The sequence below is a fragment of the Choloepus didactylus genome, chromosome 9 (assembly GCF_015220235.1).
Source record: "Choloepus didactylus isolate mChoDid1 chromosome 9, mChoDid1.pri, whole genome shotgun sequence".
NCBI lineage: Eukaryota > Metazoa > Chordata > Mammalia > Pilosa > Megalonychidae > Choloepus > Choloepus didactylus.
The window spans coordinates 80,034,838-80,060,619 of NC_051315.1; the positions used below are offsets into that span (position 1 = coordinate 80,034,838).

General features: G+C 35.3%; 2 protein-coding genes across 2 annotated transcripts in view; one reads left to right on the top strand and one right to left on the bottom strand.

The window, feature by feature from the left end:
- WDR75 (WD repeat domain 75) overlaps nucleotides 1-10,448 on the top strand; it is a 32,261-nt gene extending 21,813 nt beyond the window's left edge. The window contains exons 13-21 of the mRNA XM_037850471.1: nucleotides 1,013-1,170; nucleotides 1,635-1,815; nucleotides 3,149-3,243; nucleotides 4,147-4,242; nucleotides 4,865-5,034; nucleotides 5,606-5,665; nucleotides 9,088-9,234; nucleotides 9,621-9,712; nucleotides 10,121-10,448. Coding sequence (XP_037706399.1) covers nucleotides 1,013-1,170; nucleotides 1,635-1,815; nucleotides 3,149-3,243; nucleotides 4,147-4,242; nucleotides 4,865-5,034; nucleotides 5,606-5,665; nucleotides 9,088-9,234; nucleotides 9,621-9,712; nucleotides 10,121-10,325 — 1,204 coding nt within the window. The 3' untranslated portion in view covers nucleotides 10,326-10,448. The remainder of the gene's footprint in view (nucleotides 1-1,012; nucleotides 1,171-1,634; nucleotides 1,816-3,148; nucleotides 3,244-4,146; nucleotides 4,243-4,864; nucleotides 5,035-5,605; nucleotides 5,666-9,087; nucleotides 9,235-9,620; nucleotides 9,713-10,120) is intronic.
- A 13,084-nt stretch (nucleotides 10,449-23,532) lies between these two features.
- LOC119544354 (THAP domain-containing protein 5-like) lies at nucleotides 23,533-25,464 on the bottom strand. The gene is made up of 2 exons (XM_037849782.1): nucleotides 25,177-25,464; nucleotides 23,533-24,673 (listed from the first exon to the last, which is right to left on the bottom strand). The coding sequence occupies exons 1-2, from the start codon at nucleotides 25,447-25,449 to the stop codon at nucleotides 23,798-23,800; spliced, it is 1,149 nt and encodes a 382-aa protein (XP_037705710.1). The 5' UTR covers nucleotides 25,450-25,464; the 3' UTR covers nucleotides 23,533-23,797.
- Between the last annotated feature and the right edge of the window lie 318 nt (nucleotides 25,465-25,782).

The following is a 25,782-nucleotide window of genomic DNA, read 5'->3' on the forward strand; positions in this document are numbered from 1 at the left end:
TCCAGACAAATTCTGTATTAGAATCCAAATATCCTCATTCTCTTGCTCTTCCAGTAACATTATACTACCATCTTTTGGAAAAGCAGGAGTGGTAAATGTAGGTGCAATGTGATATAACGTGTGTTTTGATTAGACAAGAGCCCCACTAGATTCTCATGCAGAACCATTTATCAAGTCCTTCCTGTGTGCCAGTAGCTAGGGTGTGTGCTTTTGTACTCATTGTCTTATTAACCTTCACAAGAACACTGAAAATAAGCACCATTATCCACATTTTACGGGTGAGGAAATAGACCCAGAGGGATTAAGTGATTGTCCAAGGTCGCCACTCTTGCTAGTGTAGAGTAGGTAGGGATTTGAACCAGGTCAGTCTGACTCCAGAACCTGTGACAGGCTTTTCCAAAATCACTACACTGTCCATTCCTGGTGTTCCTTTAAGAACACAGTGCTAGTTAGCATAGGTCATCTCTCATTCACAGTGGTGCCCTCTTAAGTGGGAAATAATCTTTGAGAGATAGTTTGGGTGATTGTAAATATTAAGTATTATCCAGGGCAGTTTTGATAGGTACTATTTTCTTTCCACGTTTTCTTGCCACAAGTAAAGATTTTCAAAACCATTCCATTTCTTGCTTATTTTCACACACAAAAAATGAGGCATCTGGGTTCTAGACAGTTTTCCTACAGAGTTCAATATAATAGGCATTCAAGTATCATTTGGTGATGACTCCTATTTTATACTCATTTTGTACCTGTAAGTTGACCACTATCAGTAATTATCTTTGTATAAGTTCTAAGACGACAGAGATAATGTGTTAGAACGCTTTGCATTCTGCACTGAATTGTCATTCCGGGTGGTAATATAGCAGTTACATTAATGGCATGTGCTATGATTTACCCACATTCTTAAGGATTCTATGTATAGAAGGGTGTAAAGTATAAGAGATACTTTTACTTGTACGACAGGATTATCGTATGTCCTTATGTAAGAATAAATTTGTCGTTTCCTTCCTACTAGGTTTATTCTTAACACAAAGGTTAACATGCCACATGAAGACCATATCACAGCTCTCTGTTTTTGTAATGCAGAAACATCTGAAACTCCCACCTTGGTTACTGCTAGTAAAGATGGTCATTTTAAAGTGTGGATATTAACAGATGATTCTGATATATACAGTAAGTTAATTATACTATGCCTAAAGAATTGATATATTCATGTTTATCTCTTTCAAGAATTGTATCCATTCTGGGAGGACATCTTCTGCCTTGTTTAATTCTATAGGATATTGACTAATTTTAGTAGATTTAAGAGTTTACATTTTTATAGGCCTTTTTCCCTCGTTTCTACTTTTTTAGTGGAACTCCCCATTATTCATGTGCAGATTACTCCCATTTTCAAGGATACGTTAAAAAGGATCTTTGCCATTTTGTCCTTTCACTGTTCCACTAAAGGGAGGTCAAGGTCTCCAGAAAAGGACATGAAATAAGTCAATATAGCTTCATAGCACTTCTGACTAACTTAAAGAAGTTTGGAAGAGCAGCTGTTTTCCTTGTTTCTTAATCCTTACTGCTTATAACTTCCCAATAATGTTACGTGGCCTGTATACCATTTCTGAACTTTTTGTTTTATATTTTCACAGAAAAAGCTGTTGGCTGGACCTGTGACTTTGTAGGTAGTTACCACAAATACCAAGCAACTAACTGTTGTTTCTCTGAAGATGGCTCTTTACTTGCAGTTAGTTTTGAGGAAATTGTCACAATATGGGATTCAGAGATGTGGGAGCTTAAATGTACATTTTGCCAACGAGCTGGGAAAATAAGGTAGGTAAATAATTTGGGGATTGTGCAGTCTTTTTTTTTGTTTTTAAGTCCTACATAAATGCTAATAATAATATATGCTTTCTCCAAAGGTAGCCTGTAGATGTTTGAGTCAAGCAGTTAACCAAAATGCTGGAAGGTTAAGAATTCTGGGTACATGAACCATGTGCTATGATTTACCCACTTCTGAAATTGGGATTAATATTTGATAATTTGCTGTTTTTAATTTCTTACATAACAAAGTACCAAGAACTGGGTGGTTTAAAACACAGAAATTTATTTTCTCATAGTTCTGCAGGGTAGAAGTCCAAAATCAAACTGTCAGCAGGATCATGCTCCCTCCAAAGTTTCTTAGGAAGAGTCCTTCCTTGCCGCTTCTAGTTTCTGGTAGTGGTTGGCAATCATAACATTCTTTGACTTGTGGCAGCATAACTCTTAAAATGTCTGCCTCTGTCTTTTCTTGGCCATCTTCTCTCTCTTTGTATCGGTGTCCAAATTTCCCTCCTCTTGTAAGGACACTAGTCATTGGATCACAGCCCATCCTAGTCCAGTTGTGACCTCATCTTAACTTGATTAACATTTCCAAAGACTATTTTCAAATAGGTCACATTCACAGATTCCAGGGGGGCATGTGTTTTGGAAAGACACCATTCAACATAGTACATTGCCTACACATTCTTTCTCTATAGTAAATACTTTCATAGTTGTGACTGCTTTGTAGCAAAAAATAATAGAAGTTGTGCTTAAGCCTCAGTGGATCCAAACAGTATTTGTCTTATGTGCAGTGCCATAAAAACTGTTATGCTTAAACCTCATTGTTTCTGGAGAAGGGCAGAATAAAATGCCAGCAGTTTATTCCATTTTGCTTCAAGTAATTGGGCATTGAAGGTCAGAATGCAGATGGCTAATGAAATTGTTTCTAATTCCCAATATACGTGATTCTGAATTTACTTTGTAAAAATTTCTTCAGAATTCATATTGCAAAGTTTCCTCTTATAGGTAAACAAGTATACAATAGTTTATGTCAAATAACTGTAAATTTCATGTTTTTTTCCCAAACAACTGAACATTTCATGTACATTCTGTCTGTAAGTATTAATTAATATACTACACAGCATATTAAAGAAAAGATCATCAAATCTATTTTTCTAAACACCAAAAAGCTAAATATTTCCTTCTATACTCCTTAACCCTTGTTTTTCTGCAGGCTAATTATGAACAAAACATGTCTATCCAAAAATCTGGTACACAGAACTAATGCAGTACACATAAGTCTGTTTTGTAACTAAATGTGCTAAAACTGGCTGTTGCTAACTTCTTTATGGTTTTCATCTAGGCATCTTTGCTTTGGGAGATTGACGTGTTCAAAGTATCTTCTTGGTGCTACTGAAAATGATATCCTTTGCTGTTGGAATCTGCTCAGTTGTGCATGTAAGATACTATTTACTATAAAGTGACTTGGCAAAACACATAGGGAATTATCATTAAACTTTGGCATTTTAGGACCTCTGGATCATATCTTAGTGTCTCTGCCCAGAGGATATATAATTTTTCACATGACATGTTACACCACCAAAATTTGAAGTACTCTGCCTGTAATAGACTTAGATTACTTAAGTAAACTGCCTAATTGTTGGTAAATCAGTTTCCATTATCCTCATCTTTTTCCACTGTCTTCAGTGTCTGACTTTTTTGTTGCCTTATTCTCCATCCTCTTTTAGGACACAGGGCTGAATATGGGTGGCTCTTTTAAAAAAATAACAATTTGAGGAATGTCTCTGCTAATTTGTAATGCATTTTACAAAATAATGTCCCTGAAAGCTTAACCTTTGAATGCAGCCTGCCACAACCCTCCTAACACATGTGGGCTTAAGTGGCATTTTACTCATTCGAGTAGATGTTTAGAAGGTATGGTGATTGCTTGGTAATGAATATAAAACAGTTTTTCATTCTGTATAGTGAGTCTGGTTAACATTGTTCTCATGTTTAGAGGCAGTGGAAAAACTCCAGATAGCAGTTTCTCTGAAGTAAGAATCATTTCATAGTGGAGGAAGTAACTGAAGTGCGCTTTATTTTTCTGTTTCTTTTTCCTAACTTTAGTAGTCTTCCACAGATAATTTAAATATATCTGCATGTATTAGTTGAAGGCATAAAATCTCAGAAATGATAGAGTTGGTTGTCCCGGTAAAGATTGAGTAGACATTCTAAGTTGTCAAAAAGTTGAACAGTGCATCAGGAATAATGTATAGCAAAAATTGAGTAGTGACATTTTCTCACTTTATAAAGTTTTTAGTAGTTCTCTTAGAACTGTATCACATTTTTTTTCCCCTACAGTGGAATGGAGTACAAACTTAAATGTTAGAGTTATGGAACCTGATCCTAATTCAGAGAATATTGCTGCAATCTCTCAGTCTACAATGGGTTCAGATTGTAAGTACAGACCTTAGTTTGTCAGTAAGAAGCAATCTATTTCCTAAATTTTCATTTCAATATTTTTAATTATAATTTGAGTAAATCTTGCCTTTTAATCATATGTTTACTGAAGTCATTTTGCCTGAGGCACTGCCCTTCCTTGTTTTCTGGCTCAGACATTTAGTTCTGGGCGAGCTCCAGTATATCATTCATTTATCCACAGGTCAGTTTCTACTCTGCCCTCAAATTCCAAGAGACATATCACTTTTTTTAAGTATTTCAGTTCCCCCAAGAAGCATTAATTGTTCCTTCACTATGATCTTGAGGCAGTTTTTACCTACTTTCTGTTCTAGTACTCGCCACAAAATATTGTAATATTTTGGTGTCTGTCTTTTGCAGTAAGCCCTGCTCTCTGGAGAGAGATTCTTCTGCCTTTTGTACATCTTCACAGCCTTCACAGTCAACCTGTTAGCACACAGTAGGCACACAGTAGATATTTGTTGAATCAAAAACCTAAAATATTCATGACCTGGACCATTTAACCAATGGGTGAATCCAGGATCAGTGTGATCTGCCAGTCTGAGGCTAAAACTAACCTTTTCAAGCAAATCATTAATGTCTATTTGTTTTGTTCCTCTAGTGTTTGTATTTAAACCTAGTGAGCCAAGGCCATTGTGTATTCAAAAAAATATCTCCAGAGAGGAAGTCCACTGGGGAGTGTTTGTTCCAAGAGATGTCCCTGAATCATTCACCTCAGAAGCTTACCAGTGGCTGAACAGATCTCAGTTTTACTTCCTAACAAAATCACAGGTAATTCCCCTTCCTCAGAATAGGCAGTCACTTTATAGGTATAATTTTCAGTTGCTTTAATATTAGAGAGTAATAGTCATCCCATGACAGGCAGAATAGTTCCATTAAAGATTACTTTCTAAAAGAAGTTGTCATCTATTATGCTTAGTACAGCAGGATTATTAGTGAATGTATTAGCACTTCAGTTATCACACATTTGAAGCTTTTTAAATTTTGCTTGCATTAACTCAGTGACAGCAAAAATGCAGAAGACAAGTAAAATTACTTTAAATTGTTTTTATTAGCATGGTTCATTTTCTTTAAATTTTAGTATTTGATTTGCCAAAAATAAAATTGTGGCTTAAGTTTGACCTATTAGTTGAATTTTATTTCATTACCAGTTCTTAAATATGATCTCTCAGAAAAATCTTTTCACTCTCACAGCCATTATATAAATCTTTTATTACTTCTCTGTAAGCAGATACATATCAAAATGAAAAATTGACCTTCTCATTCTTCTAACTTGTAAACACCTTATTTGGATTTGCGTTCTACAGTTTATCTTTTGCATCGTTAATCAATCTCTTTTCAGAGTTTGTTGACATTCAGTACAAAGTCTCCAGAAGAGAAACTCACACCAACAAGCAAACAGGTATGTTATGTTTTGACCATGCATGATGCAGACCGCACTGCCTCCCCACAGAGATAAGATTATATTTTAAAAGTCAACTGGCCCTAAATGAAATTAAAGGGCACACGCAAACTGATTTGCTTTTCTTAAAATTGTATCATTATTTTAAAATTTAGTTTTAATTTTATAATCAGTTGTATATGCTTGTGATTTAAAGAGTCAAATAGTTCTGTAAGGCTTTTAAGGAAAAACTGATTTTCAGCACCACTGCAGTAGCCCACAAACACAATCATTCTTGACTCTTTGCTGGAGTTTTTATTTACCTCCATATCTCTAAGAAACATATGTATATTGCCAATTATGGATTTTTTCAGGTTTAGGTGTTATCTGTTAACTCTCATTTTTTGAAGTTGAGGTTTTTACACACCCACATTCATACCCTTCCTGCTCCCCACTTTTCCTGATGTAGATGTATCTTAAATTTCTCATGTTTTCATTGTTATAACCATGTATATTCATAGCAGGGCCATGTAGTAATAATGCGCAGATTATTTTTGCTTTTATAAAGAACTTTTTTCCTTTGGAGTTGAAGATTTTCTATTTTTAGTTGCTTAATTTTCTGTGTCCTTCTCACCTAATTCAACACCAAGCAATCCAATTTGTGTAAATCTCCTCTCATTATTTTCTGTCATATTGGCTATTCTTTCTGGTCTTAAGGAAATATTTCCAGGAGCCTTCTGACCTACTTCAGTCTGGACTTACTGCTCCTATATAAATCCCACTGCAAAGTAGACATCCTAGTTTCTACCTTCACCATCATTCTGTGGATTCATTTCACCTCTATTATATTAGATCCCATAGCTTTCCTCTTTCTTTGTTCACTGTCTTGGTTTGTTAAAGCACATTCTCTTAGTGCACGGAAGGCAAATTTAAGACTTTGCATATTTGGAAATGTTTTTGTTTTATTCTTCCCTTGATTGGTTGTTTGATTATAGAGTTCTAGGTTGAAAATCATTTTCTGTTTGAATTTTGAAGGTATCGTCCAATTATTTTACAGCTTCCAGTGTTGCCAGAAGACCAGTACTGTTCTTATTCTTGATCCTTTATCTATAACTTGGCTTGTTTATTTTTCTCTGAAAACTCATTGAATTCATTCAACAGGTTTTTTTGATAATCTGCTATGCTCCAGGGACGGGTCTAAGTATTTGGGGCACAATGAATAAAATAGGCAAATCTAGCCACAAGATGCAGACAATAAACAATAAGCATTAAATGATAAAATATGTAGTATTTTAGAAGACAGTAAGAATGATGGATTGGGGAGGGTGGGTGGATGGAGGAAAAGAAAATATGGGGTGCAGCTTGCAATTGTAAATAGGTAGTCTAGGTAGATAGATCTTTGAGTTTTCCTCTGAATGAAATGTGGACCCCCTTCAAGAGTTGTTACTGTTTTTTTAAGAGCATTTGTACGTTAACAGAAAAATCATGCAGAAAGTAAGAGTTCCCCTAGATCACCCACACACACACACAGTTTTCCCTATTAATATTTTGCATTAGTATGTTACCTGTGTTACAACTGATGAAACATTATTGTATTATTTTCTATAGTCCATGGTTTATATTAGGGCTCTTTCTTTGTGTTGTACAGTTCTATTCTGGTAACATATATGCAACCTAAAATTAATCATTTTAGCCACTTCCAAGTACAACAATTTAGTGATGTTAAATGCATTCACAGTGTTGTGCTGCCATCACCACCATTTATTACCAAAACTTTTCCATCATCCCAAACAGAAGCTGTACCAGCTAAGCATTCCCCATTCCCCACCTCTGCCCCAGGTAACCTATATTCTCATTTCCAAGCAATCGCATAGCTGATTATTTCATATGAGTGAGATCCTACAATATCCGCCCTTTTGTGTGTGGCTTATTTCACAAAGCATGGTATCTTCAGGTTTCATCCATGATGTCACATGTATCAGTATTTCATTCCTTTTTATGGCTGAATAATATTCCATTTTGTTTATCCATTCTTACATTGATGGACTTTTAGGTTGCTTCCACCTTTTGGCAATACAAGTAATGCTACCATGAGCATTGATGTATAAAATCTGTTTGAGTCCCTGTTTTCAATTATTTTGCATGTGTACCTAGAAGTGGGATTGTGGTGTCATATGGTAATGCTGTACTTAAGTTTCTGAGGAACCACCAAACTTCCATAGAGGCTGCACCATTTTACTTCTTTGGAGAGTTTTGAATGGAGAACTGACTAGGGAGGAATTAGTGAATACTTTATTTTCATTTTTTTCCGTTCTTTTTCTGGAACTCCTGTTCTTTAGTCTTAAACCTCCTGGAATGCTGCTCAAATTCTAATTTTTTCTGTTTTCTCTCTCTCTCATCTGTTTTGTGAGAGATTTCCTAATCTTTGTCATCTGATCTATTACTTTTCATGGTCTGTTTCCATCGGTTTTTTATTTGCTGCTTTTCATCCTATTTTGGTTTCTTTCCTTTTAGAGGTTTTTATCAGAGTCTGATGATTCTTAGCCATCTGCTATTATCTAAAAGTGGGCAAAACAGCCATTTGGAAGTTCTCTGCCTAGGTAGAACTGTCTCTTTTGGCCTCCACTATCAAGCTGAGCAATTTTATTGAGAAAATCTCCAGTGTCATTTTGGTTTTTTCCTCTTAAAATGGCCAAATTGCTCAGATAAAATACTTCTAAGCTTTTACCTGAAGTGTTTAGCCTTGGCAGCTAGTGTTCTAAGAAGCCCCACATAATATTTACGATTGCCTTCAGCTGTGACAGACACCACCCCCAGTCCAGAGACACTCTTCTGCTCCCATCTCCCAGGAATATACTTCCACTTCTCTTCTGGGGCTGAGGGGAATACCTGGGAATCTGAGTGCTTTTTGAATATACTTGCAACCTGTCTACATGTTCTTTCAGACCCACTTTCACCCCCACTTACAGGTATATTATTACTACCATTTCTGAGCATTTGTGGAATTCTGCGGTATAAATACAGATATGTCTTGGCTTTCCCCACAGCTGTCTTGGGAGTCTGCTTTCCCTGGTCTACAAAGTTAGTTACCACCCTTCAAACTGCTTTTCAGCTTCTAGCATATTGCTATAACCGTCTCAACCACTCTCTTTATCATTGTGGGTTTATGATCTTTTGTAAACTCCTTTCCTGTCACTTGTGTAGAGTTTGGGGAGGAAGCAGTGGTAAATACATATTTTGTTCAGTGATCTAAGTGCCCGTTGTATTGCTTTTTTCCATATAAGTGACCTCAATTGCTTTGCCTGTAAAATGAGAGGATCGTATTAGGATCTTTCCATCCTTGACACTTGATGACTCGGTAGTACTTACTGTTGAGTTTAAAGTAGTTCTACTAGTTCTACTTTTCTACTGAAATAATTTTCCTTTGTCTTAAATCCTTATAGCTACTGGCAGAAGAAAGTCTTCCGACAACCCCTTTTTATTTCATTCTGGGAAAGCACAGGCAACAGCAGGATGAAAAATTAAATGAAGCTTTGGGGAATGAACTGGTACAACTACCCTTAACAGAAAACATACCTGAAATTAATGAGGTAAATAATTATTAACACAAAGTGTGAAACAGACTCAATGCACTGAGGCACCGTCGATTGGAGTTTTGTACAATTGTTCTGTAAAAAACAGCTTTTGAATAGTCATTTGTATATTATGTAACTTTAATACCCAAGCCAAGTAGCATAACCTTATGAATTGGAATTATATTGTCCTGGACCTTGGGTGAGGGAAGAGGGGTTGGTTGGTTGCATAAATTTAGGAAGATGGGAGTTTGTTTTTCTTTGGTTTGGTTTTTCTATAAGGAATGTGTTTTGTGTTCAACTTTGGCATTTACAATAAAAGGTACTTAGTAAGTACACTGGAAGGAACAGTGTGCCAAGGGATAATCTTTTTAAATTAAACTATTTTGCTGTTTTTATTCTAGCTTCTTCACACTCCAGCCCATGTACTGCCATCGGCTTCTTTTCTATGCTCCATGTTTGTAAATTCATTGCTGCTGTCTAAGGAGACTAAGAGGTAAAACAGTTCTTAAAATATGTTTAGAAATTCTGTTTAGGGAAACAGGATGGTTTGTGAGTGTTTACCTATCCTTTATTAGGATATTGTTCCACTATATCTCTTGTTATTTCAGTTTTTAAATGTAGTTAAAGGATATAGAATTATTAGATCAAATAAAATGTACTGAAAATAAGGGTAAGACATCTTTTGAGTATGTTTTAAGGATTGTGTATGAAATTCAAATTACACTTTCTATAAATTTATCTGCTGCTTTATAATTCAATTTATAAAGAGCAATTAAAAAGATTTTTCATTTACTTTGTCCATATGATTATGTTTCCATGAAGGTGTCTTAAATTAGAAAGATTTTGTTGAGAAAATATGTATTTAACAGTAAGTTCTTGCATTTTTTTTCTGTTGTTAAAGTACTGAAGAAATTTCTGATGATGTTGATATGGAAGAAGAAAAAGAAAGTGATAATTCAGATGAAGAAAATGATTTTACTGAAAAAGTCCAGGATATAAACAACACAGATTTGGGAGAAGATATTATAAGTCAGTTGTCAAAATCTGAAGAAAAAGAACTGAGAAAATTAAGGAAAGTGGACTACAGCTGGATAAATGCTCTTTAAGCATTGGAAATGGGGGGTGGTGAGTGGGGGTTGTACTTTGTTTTTCATTGTATGTTGATACTCCAGAAACATCTATTTTAATGTTATTTCTTTTCTTAAAATAAAATGTTAAATAGTAACAGACTTTTTAGAAAACATGGTATGAAACCATATTTATAGCTTGCTCAGTACAATTACATGTACATCATCCCATTTTTATTTTCACTCACATGTGATTGTTATAAAATAGGTAGTCATTTTCTTCAAAGGTGATGCATCAGAGCTGAGACTTGAACTTATACTGCATATGTCCCCTTATCTGTAATTCTGAGATGTGACAAGTTTCAATAATCAAAAGTCTTTGTTGATGTTGTTGTTATAAGTTTGATACCAAAATTTATTTGGTGGCCAAATATGATCTGAACTGTCATGAGGTTGTTTATATTCCTGTTTTTTCCCTCTTCATTTATTTCTCTTAGAGAAATGTATTTGATTTTGTGGTATTCCGTTGACCCCACTAAGGGTTTATAATAATAAGTGTAATTTTGAATTTCTTACACAATCCTTAAATAATAAGGGTTTATAATAATATAGTCCCTTGCCATTAGAAAAGAATCCAAGTTGCCTCTGTATTATTTTAAAGTAGTGATATTGCTGTATCTTAACCATTTAGAATTTTGAGTTCTATAGTTGCTTGATATACTTCTATGAAACTTATAAAAATTAACACACAAACAGTAAAGTGTTATCATAAGAACATAGCATGATGAATGTTCACAAAATTGCTGCAAATGACTTTTTAGTATATTTGAGTCCATACCCAAGTAAGGCCTATACTTTGGGATTGTTCGATGTTTCTGCCTCTCTTTAAACAAAAAATAACAGCTTTATTGACTATAAGTCAAACTGTACAGTTGACCCAAAGTATACAAGTCAGTGGTTTTAAATGTTCACAAAGTTAGGTAACCACCACTGCAGTCAATTTTAAAACATTTTCGTCATCACAAAAAGAAACACCATACCCATCAGCAGACATTCCCCATTTCCCACCAATACCCCCAGCCCTAAGTGGTCACTAAGCTGCTTTCTGTGTCTTTCTGTGTCTTATAAGTTTGGCTGTTACATACATATAAATGGAATCAAATTATATATATATGTATGTCATTTGTGACTGACTGCTTTCACTTAACATGTTTTCAGGGTTCATCTGTGTAAAGTATGTATGTATCAATACTTCATTCCTTTTTTGTTGTTTTCATTTCTCTTGGGTATACACATACCCAATTGCTGGGTCATTGGGAACTACAGCCTTTTAAAGAACTGCCAGGCTGTTTTCCTAGTCAGTACACCATTTTGCATTCAAACCAGTAGCATATGACTTTTTTAACTTCCTTGCATCCTGGCCAACACTTGCTGTGTTGTGTCTTGAGAATTATAGCTGCCCTAGTGGGTGTGAAGTAGTATCTTATTCTTTTGATTTGCATTTTCCTAATGGTTAGTGATGAATGTCTTTTCATGTCCTTGTTGGCAATTCATATATCTTTGAAGAAATGTCTGTTCAAGTCATTTGTCCATTGTTACTTGTCTTTTTATTGCTGAGTTGTAAGAGTATATATTCTGGACCCTAGACCCTTATACTTAGAATTTACAAATATTTTCTCCTCTTCTCTAGGTTTTCTTTTCACTCTCAATGATTTTCTTCTTAGAGTTCTATACTTTTAGCTCTCTTTGATCAGTTTTTTGTTGTTGTTAATTTTTGTGTGTGGTGTGAGGTGGGGGCCCAGTTTCATTCTTTTTCCTGTGGCTATCCAGTTGTCTCAACACCATGTTTTGCAGACTATTTTCCCCCATGGAATTGTTATGGCACCCTTAATTGACTGTAAATACAAGGGTTTATTTCTGAGCCCTTAATTCTATTTCATTAGTATATATATACCCTATGCTGGCACCACACTATCTTTCTGTAATGTTTTGAAAAAATAGGGCAGTATGAGTCCTCCAACTTCGCTGTTTTTCGAGGTTATTTGGCTATTCTGAGTCCCTTGAATTTCCATGAATTTAAAGGATCAATTTGTCAATTTCTGCAAAGAAGCCAGCTGAGATTGTGATAGGGATTCTGTTAAACCTGTGGACCAATTTGGGGAATATTGCCACTATAACAATAGTAAGTCATCTGATGGATCAACATGGGGATGTCTTTCCATGTATTTAGGTCATTAGTTTCTTTCAGCAGTGTTTTGTAGTTGTCAGAGTGCAAGTTTTATACTTCTGTTAAATTTATTCCTACCCTTTTATTTTCTGAACTCCATATTTTGATTGTTCATTGCCATTGTATAGAAATACAATTGATTTTTATATACTGATGTGTCCTGTAATCTTGCTGAATTCATTTGTTCATGGTTCCTTTAACATTCTCTATATACAATATCATTTCATCTGTAAATAGAGATAGGTTCTAATTATTCCTTTGCAATATGGATGCCTTTTATTTCATTTTTTTTTTGCCTAATTACCCTGGCTAGATCCTCCTATTATGTTAATGTGTAATTGGCAAGAGTGGACATCCTCATCTTGTTCCTAATAGTAGGAGGAAGGTAATCAAGCTTTCGCTATTAAGGATGATGTCAATTCTGGATTTTTCATGGATGCTGTTTATCAGGTTGAGGAGGTTCCTTCTAATCCTAGTTTGAGTTTTTTTTTTTTTTTTTTAATCATGAAAGGGTGTTGAATGTTGTCAAATGGTTTTTCTGTGTCTTTTGAGATGGTAGTTTTTGTCCTATGATGGATTAAATTGCATTCTTCATTTTGGACATGTTCTTCATCTTGGTCCACATTCTGGTGGGAATGGATCCATTGTAAACAAGATCTCCTTAAGATGTTACTTGAGTTAAGGTGTAGCCCAGCTGAATCAGGTTGGGCTTTGATCCAGATTACTGTAGTCCTTTATAATAGAGTGAAAGTAAGATGGAAAAACAAACCATAGAGAGAAGCCAGAAGCTGGAAGTCAAAGCAACCCAGAAGAGAAAGAAGAAGACACACCATATGCATTGCCATGTGATGGAAAACCCAAAAATTGATGGCCAACCAGAAGATACCGACCCTAGGAGGAAGCACGTCTTCTAGCCTCTGAAACTGTGAGCAAGTAAGTTTCCTGTTGTTAAACCAACCTATTGTATTTATTTTAGCAAGCCATAAGATTAAAACATGGCCTTTATTCTAGTGATATGATGTATTGCATTGATTTTCAAATGTTAAACCAACCTTTACATACCTGTAATAAACCCCACTTGATCATTGTGTATAATCTTTTTATATGTGCTAATTGAATTAATGAATTCAGTTAGCTAGTATTTTGAGGATATTTTGCAACTGTAAGCATAAGAGATGGGTCTTTAATTTTCTTTTTTTGTTGTTATATTTGTTGGGTTTTAGTATCAGGGTAATATTGCCTTCATAGAATGAATTGGGAACTATTCATTCCTCTTCTCTTTTTTGTAATAATTGGTGTTAATTCTTTAAATGTTTAATATTTACCATCAGTGAAACTATCGGGTCCTGGACTTTTTTTATGGGAAGTTTTGTTACTAATTCAATCTCTTTACTTATTGTTGGTCTTTTCAGATGTTTTATGTCTTAAGTCCATTTTGATAGTTTGTGTCTTCCTAGCAGTTCACATTTCATCTAAGTTATTTAACTTGTTGGCATATTGTTCATAATACTCCCTTACAATTTTTTTTGTTGTTGTTGTTAGATTGTTAGTAATTTCCCTTTAGTAATTTGAGTGGTCTCTCTTTATCTTGGTCAGTCGAGCTAAAGTTTTGTCAATTTTGTTGATCTTTTTGAAGAACCAACTTTGGGTTTGTTTATTTCCTCTGTTGCCTTTCTATATTAGTTAGGGTTCTCTAGGGAAACAGAAACAACAGGAGATATTGGTAAATATGAGATTTTATAAAAGTATCTCACGCTGTGGGGATGCACAAGTTCAATTCCGTAGGGCAGAATGCATGAATCCAAACTCTGAAAAGCAGGATGCCCAAGTCCAAATTCCATAGGGCAGTCAGCAAGCTGGCAACTCCGATGAAGTTTCTCGATGAATTCCCCAGGAGAGGCTGGCTGGCTGAAGAAGAAGTGAACGTTCTCTCCTGCAGCTGATGGGATTAAATCCAGCTGATTGAATTATCTTGTGGAAGGCACACGCTTAGTTGATGTGATCAGTCACAGATGCAATCAATTGATGATTTAATAAACCAGCTTTCTGGTTTATTAACCAGCCACAAATGTCCTTGCAGTAACAGGCCAGTGCTTGCTTGACCAGACACATGGGCACCATCACCTGGCCAAGTTGACACATGAACCTAACCATCACACTTTCTAATTTCTATTTCATTACCTTCTGCTCTAATCTTTATCATATCCTTCCTTCTGCTTGCTTTGAATTTAGTATACTCTTCTTTCTAGTGGAAAATTAGATTGTTGGTTTGAGATGATCTTTTTAAATGTAGGCATTTACAACCATAAATTTCCCTCTAATCACTGCTTTAGCTGCATCCCATATGTTTTAGTGTGTTATGTTTTCATTTTTATTTATCTCAAAGTATTGTCTAATTTCCCTTGTGATTTCTTCTTTGAGCCATCTTAGTGTGTTGTTTAATTTCCATATATTTGTGAATTTCCCAAATTTCTTTCTGTTATTTCTAATTTTACTCCATTGTGATCAGAAAAAAATGTGCTTTGTATGATTTCATTTCTTTTAAATGTATTAGGATTTGTTTTATGGCCTAGCATATGGTCTATCTTATAGAATGTTCCCAGTATTCTTTAGAGGAAACATGTTTTGCTGTTGTTGGAAAGACTATTCTATAGATGTCTATTAGGTCTAATATGTGTATAGTGTTGTTCAAGTCTTCTATTTCCTTGTCTATCTTCTGCCTTCTATCCATTTTTGCTAGTTTGCTAATGCTGCCAGAATGCAAAACACCAGAAATGGATTGGCTTTTATAAGAGGGCGTTTATTTGGTTACACAGTTACAGTCTTAAGGTCATAAAGTGTCCATCAACAAAGGGTACCTTCACTGGAGAAAGGTCATTGGCAACCAGAAAACCTCTGTCAGCTGGGAAGACATGTGGCTAGTGTCTGCTTGCTCCTAAGTTGCGTTTCAAAATGGTATTCTCCAAAATGTCTGCAACAGCTTCCAACAGCCATCTTCAAAATGTCTGTCTCATCTCCAGCTCACTATGAGCTCCTTCTGTCTAAGCTTATAAGTGCTCCAGTAAACAAGGCCCATGCTGAATCAGTGGGGCCATGCCTGCATGGAAATTATCCAATCAGAGTTTTCACCTACAGTTGGGTGGGTCACATCTCCATGGACACTGAACCAGTAGGTTCCAACCCAATCTAAAGTAATACATCTGCCCCAAGAATGCATTAAAGAATATGGCTTTTTCTGGGGGACATAAATATACAAACCAGCACATAATTATTGAAAATGGGGTATCAAATTCTCCAACTATTATGGTTGAATTGTCTGTTTCTCCCTTCAATTCTGTCAGGTTTTGTTTCAAATATTTCGAGACTGTTGATAGGTGCATATGTGTTTATAATTGTTAAAGCTTTTAAGTGCCCCTTTATCATTATAAAATGTTCCTTTTTATTTCTGCTAACGCTTTTTGTTTTAAAGTCTATTTTGTCTGACATTAATGTAGATTTCTATAAAGCTTTATCGGCTTTCTTTTCATTGATGTTTGCATGACATATCTTTCTCCATCTATAGTGCTTTGGAGCTTTGTACCTCAGAAAAACGTGTTCTTAAACTTAATCCTTTCCTGTGAATATGAACCCATTGTAAGTAGGACTTTTTGATGAGGTTATTTCAGTTAAGATATGCCCCAACAATCAGGATGGGTCTTAATCCTATTAATAGAGTGCTTTATGAGCAGAGTGAAATTCAGACAAAGGGAGAGAAAGCCATGGGAAGTAAGAAGCTGAAGGTCAACAGAACCTGGAAGAAGAGAAGAGAGAGGCCAGGAGAGGCTGCCATGTGTAATGCCAGATGACAGAACAGACTATGCGTAGGTTCACCTGGCAGCCAGCCCCAGAATGTCAATACACAGGAAGAAAGCATCAGCGCAATGACTTGTTGATTTGAACTTCTCCAGCCTCAAAACCGTGAGCCAGTAAATTTTACTGTTTAAGCCAACCCACTGCATGGTATTCTCTGCTTGAGCAGAGAAGGAAATGAAAACACCATCCTTTTACTTAGAACCAATTTTTTCTTTGTATCCAAAGTGTAACTCCTATAGACAGCAGGTAGCTGGATCTTGTTTTTTCATCCATTCTAATGATATCTGTCCTTTGGTTGGTTTATATAGTGTGTGTGTGTGTGTGTGTGTGTGTGTGTGTGTGTGTGTGTGTGTAGTATATTATATAATGTCTTCTGTATTCCTTTTTACTGCTTTCTTTTACATTAATGGTGATTATTTTCGATAATTCCTTTCAGTATCTTTTAAAGAAGCCAAGAGAAGAAAGGAGAACAAGTACATATTTATAGTTTGTTATATATAAACATCTGTTCCTATAGAGTCAAGTTACCATCTGTTGTCATTTCCTTACTCCAATACAGCTTTGCTCCAGCCATACAATTGGATACATATTGTTTTATGCAATTGCTTTTTAAATCAGTCAATAGAAGAAATGAAAAGAAATATAATAATTTAATTTATAATTACATAATCATAAGTAATTAGCTGCTCTTTGGTTTTTTATATGGATTTGAATTACTGTTTGGGGTCACTTGCGTCCAACAATTAAATTTAGTGAAGAACCTCCTTTAGTATTTCTTGTAAGGCAGGTCTGCTAGCAACTAATTCTCTAAGTTATAACTTAAAGTGTCCTTACGTTTACACCTTCATTTTTTTAAATGCAATTTTATTGAGAGATATTCACACACCATATAGTCCATCCAAAGTATAGAATCAGTGGCTCACAGTATCATCATATAATTGTACATTCATCATCACAATCAATTTTAGAACATTTTCATTACTCCAAAATAAAGGAAAAAATAAAAATAGAGAAGAACCCTAAAACATCCCATACCTCTTATTGTATATTATTATTTATATTTATAGTCTTTATTTTATAACTCGTCTGCCCGTGCACTGGGTAAAGGGAGTGTCAGCCACAATGTTTTCACAGTCACACAGTCACATAATAAAAGCTGTATAATTATACAATTATAAAGAATCAAGTCTACTGGATTACAGTTCAACAGATTCGGGTATTTCCTTCTATCCTAATACACTAGAAGTTAAAAAGGAATGTACATAATGCATAAGAATAACCTCCAGAATGACCTCACAACTCTATTTGAAATCTTGTAGCCACTGAAACTTTTATTTTGTTTCATTTCTTTCCCCATTTTGGTCAAGAAGGCATAATCGGTCCCAGAATGCCAGGGCCAGGCTCATCCCTGGGAGTCATATCCCTCATTGTCAGGGAGATTTATACCCCTGGGAGTCACGTCACACATAGGTGGAAGGGTAGTGAGTTTATTTGCAGAGGTGGCTGTGAGAGAGAGGCCACATCTGAGCAACAAAAGAGGTTCTTTGGGGATGACTCATGAATAACTATAAGTAGGCTTAGCTTCTTCTCAGGAATAAGTTTCTTAAGGGCAAGCCCCATAATCGAGGGCATGACTTATTAAATTGGTAGTTCCAAATGCTTGCAAGAATATTAGAAATTCCCCAGGTGAGGAAAGTTAATATATCCACATTTTTCCCCAGTCCCTCGACAAGACTTTGCAAATCCTTTTTTTTCCTGCCCCAAATACTCTGGGATATATCAAGGTATTACATTGACGTATACAGAAAACCAAGATCTCTTTCCCTATTCTATGTTCCATATCATTATATTGTTTAAGAAAACTGACCATAAAAGTATAAATTAGAAAATGTGCTACAGAGAATATAAATTTTTTACTAAATAGACAGCTGTTAAATGTAAAAGTTCAGGAATAGATAGGACTGCTGTAAGAGCTTACAATCTGTGAACCTTTGCAGTGAGCCTTATTGAACATTCTGCACTCCTGCATTGTCAATTGCCCAATCTCTGTCCAATTTCTATCCCCTGATAACCTATGCTCTTGAATTCAATTCTCAGAATTGTCTCATTATAGTTAGTTTATATTAGGGAGACCTTACAATATTTTCCTTTTGTTTCTGGCTTATTTCACTCAACATAATGTCCTCAAGGTTTATTCACCCACTTGCATACCTCACAACTTCATTTCTTTTTGCAGCCATTCAGTACTCCAGTGTATGTATACACCATAGTTTGCCCTTCTGTTCACCTGTCGATGTACTTAGGCCACCAACATTCATTGCAAATCATGAATACTGCCACCATGAAAACCAGTCTGAAAATGCCTAAGTGTATCCCTGCTTTCAGTTCTTCCAAGTATATACCAAATAATGGGGTTGCAGGATCATATACTTAGCCTCCTGTGGAACCATCGCACTCCTCTCCAGAGGAGCTGCACCATTCTACCTCCCTACCAACAGTGAGTAGGTATATCTCTCCACGTCTTCTCCAGCATTTGTATCTTTCTGCTTATTTTTTAAACAGTTTTATTTGTGCACCATACAATTCATCCTAAGTCAACAATCAATAGCTCCCACTATCATATAGTTATGCTTTCACAACCGCAATCTATATGAGAACATTTCCATTTCTTCTGCAAAAAAAAGAAGAGGAAGAAAAAAGAATAAAAAAAGAATAAAAGAGGAGAAACACCAACAACAAGAATGCCATACCCCTCCCTTATATCCCCCTTTGTTGACATAGCTTTGGTATATTGCCTTTGTTACAATATACAATGCAATAGTTTGCATTGATTGTATTTTTTCCCATATATCATCCCATTTTCAATACCTTGCAGTGTTGATACTCATTTGTTCTCTTCATGTAAAAACCTTCTTATATTTCTATATTTTATCAACATCATTGGCCACTCTGGGTTTTTCTAAGTTATACAGTCCCAGTTTTTATCCTCTATCTTTCCTTCTGGTGTCATACTTGCCCCTAGATGCTTTCTTTCAGCCATACTCACACTGAGCTTTGTTCATTATACCTACAGTATTGTGCTGCCATCAGATAGTATTGTGCCATCCATTTCTGGATCTTTACAAACACTCCTATTGAACATTCTGAACTCCTTCAGCTTCAAATGCCCAATCTCGATCCTCTTTCTACCTCCTGATAACCTGCATTCCTAACTTGAACTCTCAGAGTTTGCTCATTATGTTTAGTTCATTTTAGTGAGACCATACAGTATTTGTCCTTTACTTTCAAGCTAATTTTACTCAACATAATATCCTCAAGGTTCATCCACATTGTTGCATGTGTCATGACTTTATTCTATCTTACAGCTACCTAAAATTCCATCATGAATATACCACAGTTTGTTCATCCGCTCGTTCGTTGATGGATATTTGGGCTGTTTCCATCTCTTGGCAATCGTGAATAAGGATGATACAAACATTGGTTTACAGATGTCTGTTCATGTCCTAGCCTTGGCTTCCTCTGAGTATATACCTAGTAAGGACATTGCTGGATCATATGGCAATTCTATACTTAGCATCCTGAGGAACTGCCAAACTGCCTTCCAGAGTGGTTGCACTCTTGAGTGATTGCCCACCTACAGTGAATAAGTCAACTTCTTTCCCACATCCTCTCCAACACTTGTAGTTTTCTGTTTTTTTGTTTGTTTTGTTTTGTTTTTTGATAATGGCCATTTTAGTAGGTGTGAGATGATACCACATTGTGGTTTTGATATGCATTTCCCTAAAAGCTAGTGAAGTTGAGCATCTTTTCATATGTTTTTTGAGCCATTTGTATTTCCTCTTCAGAAAAGTGTCTGTCCATGTCTTTTACCCATTTTTAAATTGGGTCCTTTCTCTTTTTGTTGTTGAGTTGTTGGATATCTTTATATATTCCAGATATTAAACCCTAATCTGAAATGTGATGTCCAAATATTGTCTCCCAGTGCATAGACTGCCTTTTTATTTTTCTAAGTCCTTTGATGTGCAAAAGTTTTCAATTTTGAGGAGATCCCGTTGATCTATTTCTTCTTTCATTGCTTGCACTTTGGTTCTAAGGTCTAGGAAACCACCTCCTATCACAAGATCTTTAAGATATTTCCCACATTTTCTTCTAAAAGTTTTATGGTTTTAGCTCTAATGTTTGGATCTTTGATCCATTTTCAGCTAATTTTTGTATAAGGTGTGTAATATGGGTCCTCTTTCATTCTTTTGGATATGGACATCCAGTTCTCCAAGTACCATTTGTTGAAGAGACTCGTCTGTCCCAGTCAAGTCAACTTGATTGCCTCATCAAAGAAAAATTGTCCAGAGATGAGAGGGTCTATTTCTGAATACTCAATTCGATTCCATTGATCAGTATATTTATCTTTATGCCAGGATATTTATGCTGTTTGGACCACAATAGCTTTGTAATATGCTTTTAAGTCAGGTAGTGTGAGATTTCCCACTTCATTTTTCTTTCTCAAGATATTTTTAGCTATTCAGGGCACCATACCCTTCCCAGTAAATTTAATTATTGGTTTTTCTATTTCTGCAAAGTAAGTTGTTGGGATTTTGATCGGTATTGCATTGAATCTATAAATCAATTTGGGTAGAACTGACATCTTAACTGTATTTAGTATTCCAGTCCATGAACACAGTATGGATTTAGGTCTTCCTTGATTTCTTTTAGCAATTTTTTATAGTTTTCTGCGTATAGGTCTTTTATGCCCTTGGTTAAGTTTATTGCTAAACATTTGATTTTTTTGGTTGCTATTGCAATAGGAATTTTTTTTCTGGATTTTCTCCTCAGATTGCTCCTTACTAGTGTATAGAAACACTACTGATTTTTGTGCATTGACCTTGCATCCTGCCACTTTGCTGTACTTGTTTATTAACTCTAATAGCTTTACTGTAGATTTTTTGGAATTTTCTACATGTAGAATCCATGTCATCTGCGAACAGTGGAAGTTTTACTTCTTACATTCCAATTTGGGTGTCTTCGATTTCTTTTTCTTACCTAATTGCTCTAGCTAGAATTTCCAGCCCAATATTGAATAAGAATGGTGACTGTGGGCATCCTTATGTTGTTCCTGATCTTAGAGGGAAAGCTTTTAGTCTTTCCCAATTGAGTATGATATTAGCTATGGGTTTTTCTTATATTCTCTTTATCATGTTGGGGAAGTTTCCTTCTGTTCCTATCCTTTGAAGTGTTTTCATCAAGAAAGGATGCTGAATTTTGTCAGATGCCTTTGCTGCAAAATTGAGATGATCATGTGGCTTTTCCCCTTTGATTTATTGATGTGTATTTTGTTAATTTATTTTCTTTTGTTGACCCACCCTTGCCTACCTGAAATAAAAGCCACTTGGTCATGGTATACAGTTCTTTTAATGTGCTGCTAGATTCGATTTGCAAGTATTTTGTTTAGGATTTTTGTATCTATATTCATTAAAGAGATTGGTCTGTAATTTTCTTTTCTAGTAGTGCCTTTCTCTGGCTTTGGTATTAGGATGTGTTGGCTTCATTGAATGAGTTACATAGCTTTCTCTGCACTTAAATTTTTTTGAAGAGTTTCAGCAAGCTTGTTACTAATTCTTTCTTGAATGCTTGTCAGAATTCACATGTGAACCCACCTGGTCCTGAACTTTTCTTTTTTTAGAGTTTTTTGAGGACTGATTTAATCTCTTTACTTGTGATTGGTTTGTTGAGGTCTTCCATGTCTTCTCAAGTCAATGTTGGTTGTTTATGCTTTTCTAGGAAGTTCTCCATTTCATCTAAGTTGTCTAGTTTGTTAGCACACAGTTGTTCATAGTCTTTTCTCATTATCTGTTTTTGCAAGGTCAGTGGTTATGTACCCCCTCTCATTTCTGATTTTATTTATTTGCATCCTCTCTCTTTTTTCCTTTGTCAGCCTAGCTAAGGGTCCATCAACTTTATTGCTTCTCAATTTCATTTATTTCTGCTCTAATTTTTTTTTTTTTTTTTTTTTTTTACATATAATAGCAATTTTATTAGCCTGAAGAAAATAAGTGAAATCTGGCCAAAAATAATCACCATGCATTTACAAAACAATTAGTATTCTACTTGCTGTTTGGAGATGACTAATATTTATTGAGCACCTCCTATTTTCTGGGACCAAAAACATATTACCTTATATAATTCTCAAATCCATCCTACAAGATAGGTAACAGTATATTTTATGAATGAGAAAACTAAGACTCAGCCTAATAGGAACTTATAAGCAATAGGACAACCACAGGCTATCCTGTTTAATTATACTGTCTGCCAGTTTTAAGAGAACATATCACCTATTTTTCACATTTGTGTTACTATCACTAAATCTTTGCGTTTACATTCACTTTTCTTAAATTCTTGTGGACATAAGCAGTATCTTTATTTAGATCAATGTCATTTCTCTTTCCTACTTATCTCCCTAAGGTCTTCATCACATATCTATAATTTCTTGCTTATAAATTTCATTAAGATAAGTAGAGATGGAAATGTATAGTACTAGGTATTACTGTATCATTCTGGAATTTAAAAATGACACAAGCACAAACTTTTAAAAAGCTATACCTATTAAGAAAAAGATAAACTATGATTTCTAAAATATATATATATTTTAACCTCATTTTCATCTTTTGGTTTACAAATATAACCTTATGAGAACAGAATGTTAAAAAGCTTAAATGTCTGTATTAAGATGGAAAATCACATTTAAGGTATTGAAATACATATCCTTTAAAGTTTGAAGTACCTCTCCTAAGAACAAGGCTAAGTAGTTCCTTATTTTAGTTCAACTGAGTAAAATTAGGAAAGGAGTGTTTTCCTTTATAGTAGAGATGTATAAGTAGCCAAAAAGTCAAACCCAGAATTCAGTAAATATAGAGGATATTCTAATAGTTACTAATATTGAATTCTAGCCAACTTCTAGTAATATGTAAGTATAGATTATCTTATAGAAAACCTGTTCTGTTAAAGGTATCCTCATAGAAAGGGAAAGAACTATAAAGAAATGGACTACATCAGAGATCTACTAAATGCCCTTAATTAGGGACCAAAGCTCAAGCTTGATAGGTAACTTGTCTAAGTCATATGCCAATGGTGGAACCAGGTCTGATTCCTGAGCCTGGCTCTTATTATGGGCTCTTTTTAACCACGTCACAGTGTTCTCTTATTTTGACTTAATCATACTACGTACTATATTTTAACTTTATTTTGGAAAGTTATCAAGGAATGAAACTGTTCTCTACAGCTCAATGATTCTTAAAAATGAGCACTGCAAGAACAGAATCTAGTTCAGAACATTAGAGCATTTTCTAGCTTCATTAAAAGGAGAAACTTAGACAGGAAAAAGTTCACGTTACATATAGTTTTAGTTTGGCTGCAAAAGCTTAGTTGTAGCTTTAAAACTTTATATCATAGTAACTTCGTATGTTGTGAAATGGTTTTCTATAATCTTGACATTTTCTTCAGATAGCAAATTTTCCTGTTTTGGCTGCCTTATAAGGGCTTCCAAAGACTTCAATCTTCCTAGAGTTTGCTGCTCTTGTAACTCAAGAAGTGTTATTTTTGAATGTAGCTTAGAAACTTTTTGCCATAGATGTTCCTTATTTATGTCTTGTCTGCAATAAGAATGTTCAATTTGTAAAACTTCTGTTCCATAGTCCATATCCTTATATAAGGAGTCTTCAATATCCATGTCTTCCGTTTCCACAGTTTCTTGTTGGACAGGTATAAAAGAATTAACTACAGGTCTAGGATTTTCAGTGGGTACAAAAATGGCAATAACAGATTCCTTATTTGTGTTTAATTCTCCAACTGTTTGAGTAATTGTACTGAATAAAACTGGATTTTCCTGTGCTGACTTAATTTCCACAGAGTTATCTGTAAAATTTGGATTAGCAAAATGACTGGTAGCTATTTCAAGCACTTCTTGAGTTTTCAAAGACTGCTGAGTATCTTCTGAATCTGCAGTTGTCCAAGTAATAGTTGTAGAATTTAGACTGTCAAAAGATGTGTGCAAAATACCTACATCTGATGTTTCCAAAGTAGACTGTGGTTTTTCAATATCTTGTTTAACCAGGTTAAGAGTTAATATGTTATTTTGCGTATTTTCTGATTTTGGAGCTGGTGGCCGTACCAAGGCAGTTGAGTCAAATAATTTTGCACATTCAGGGAGCAAGTCCTTGTTAATGGTATTTTTCATAGGCTCATTTGATGTAAATGATTCTTCTTTCTTACCCTCCAATTTTTTCTTCTGAGACTTTTTTTTGGAAGAGTCTTTTCCCTAGAAAATAATATTTTCAAATTCTAAAAAGGATGCCCTTTCTAGGCTTATTCTCTTATTAAGTAGTGCTGATTATTTAATTATAACTCTGAGCAGTACACTGGCCAAGTAGGTTAATGCAGTTAAAAAAAATATGTTCTAAATATGTAACAACACAAATATACCTTAAAGTGCTCTTTAAAAAGCATTAAGCATATTCAATATACAAGGGAAGATTTCAGACCATTCAAAAGACCACTAAAAAATCCTTGCTCATTAAGTTACATGAAGAACTTGTGTATGTATTATCTTCTGTTTACTTGTTCTAAGCTTTGCTTCATAACAGCTTAATTAAAATGATTTACAAAGATTGTCACTTTTGGTAAAAGCACAAATTTTTCTTTTTTAACTCAAGAATTTGTTTTTACAACAATTATCTTTCCCTCTCACCCCCTCTGCCTGATAACCTGTCTGGCAATATGCCACTATGCTCAACCTAAACCCCTTCTCCCTGTCTGCAATACCTGATTGTCTTCTGGCAAAGCAAATATTGTTGGAATTGCAGTTTGTTTCAAATATCGAATACCCCATCTGATGTCAAGAGAGTCAGGAGTAAAATGGTCGCTACACAGGAACTGGTATTTACTGGGAACCCATGAGTCACGTTTCATATTCTTTAACCATTTTTCAAGCCTTTCTTTGTCATGCAGAGGAAATGGATAAAAACTCAGCTTCCGGTCTTTATCGTTTCGTCCCCGGCGGTTCTTACAGCAAATCGCCGCGCAGTAGCGGGGCATAGCTCAGGTGACACCCCGGGAGAGACGGGCTCGGCAAGGAGAGCAGACCAGACTTTCTCGCTGAGGCGCGGCGGTGGGTCCAAGCAGCCGAGCCACAGCGCCTGCGCCCAAGACCGGCGGCTCTGCTCTAATTTTTATGATTTTTTTCCTTCTGTTTGCTTTGGGATTATTTTGCTGTTCTTTCTCTAGTTCCTTCAGGTGAGCAGTTAAGTCTTTGATTTTTGCTTTCTTCTTTTTAAATATGGGCTTTTAGGATGATAAATTTCCCTTTCAGCACTGCCTTTGCTGCATTCCATAAGTTTTGATGTGTTGTGTTCTCATTTTCATGTGCAT

Excerpts from the sequence above, each read along its gene's own strand:
- LOC119544354 (XM_037849782.1), bottom strand. The coding sequence starts at position 25,449 with ATGCCCCGCTACTGCGCGGCGATTTGCTGTAAGAACCGCCGGGGACGA. Across the intron at positions 24,674-25,176 it reads CTTTGCCAGAAGACAATCAG|GGAAAAGACTCTTCCAAAAA; the intron begins GTATTGCAGACA and ends ATTATTTTCTAG.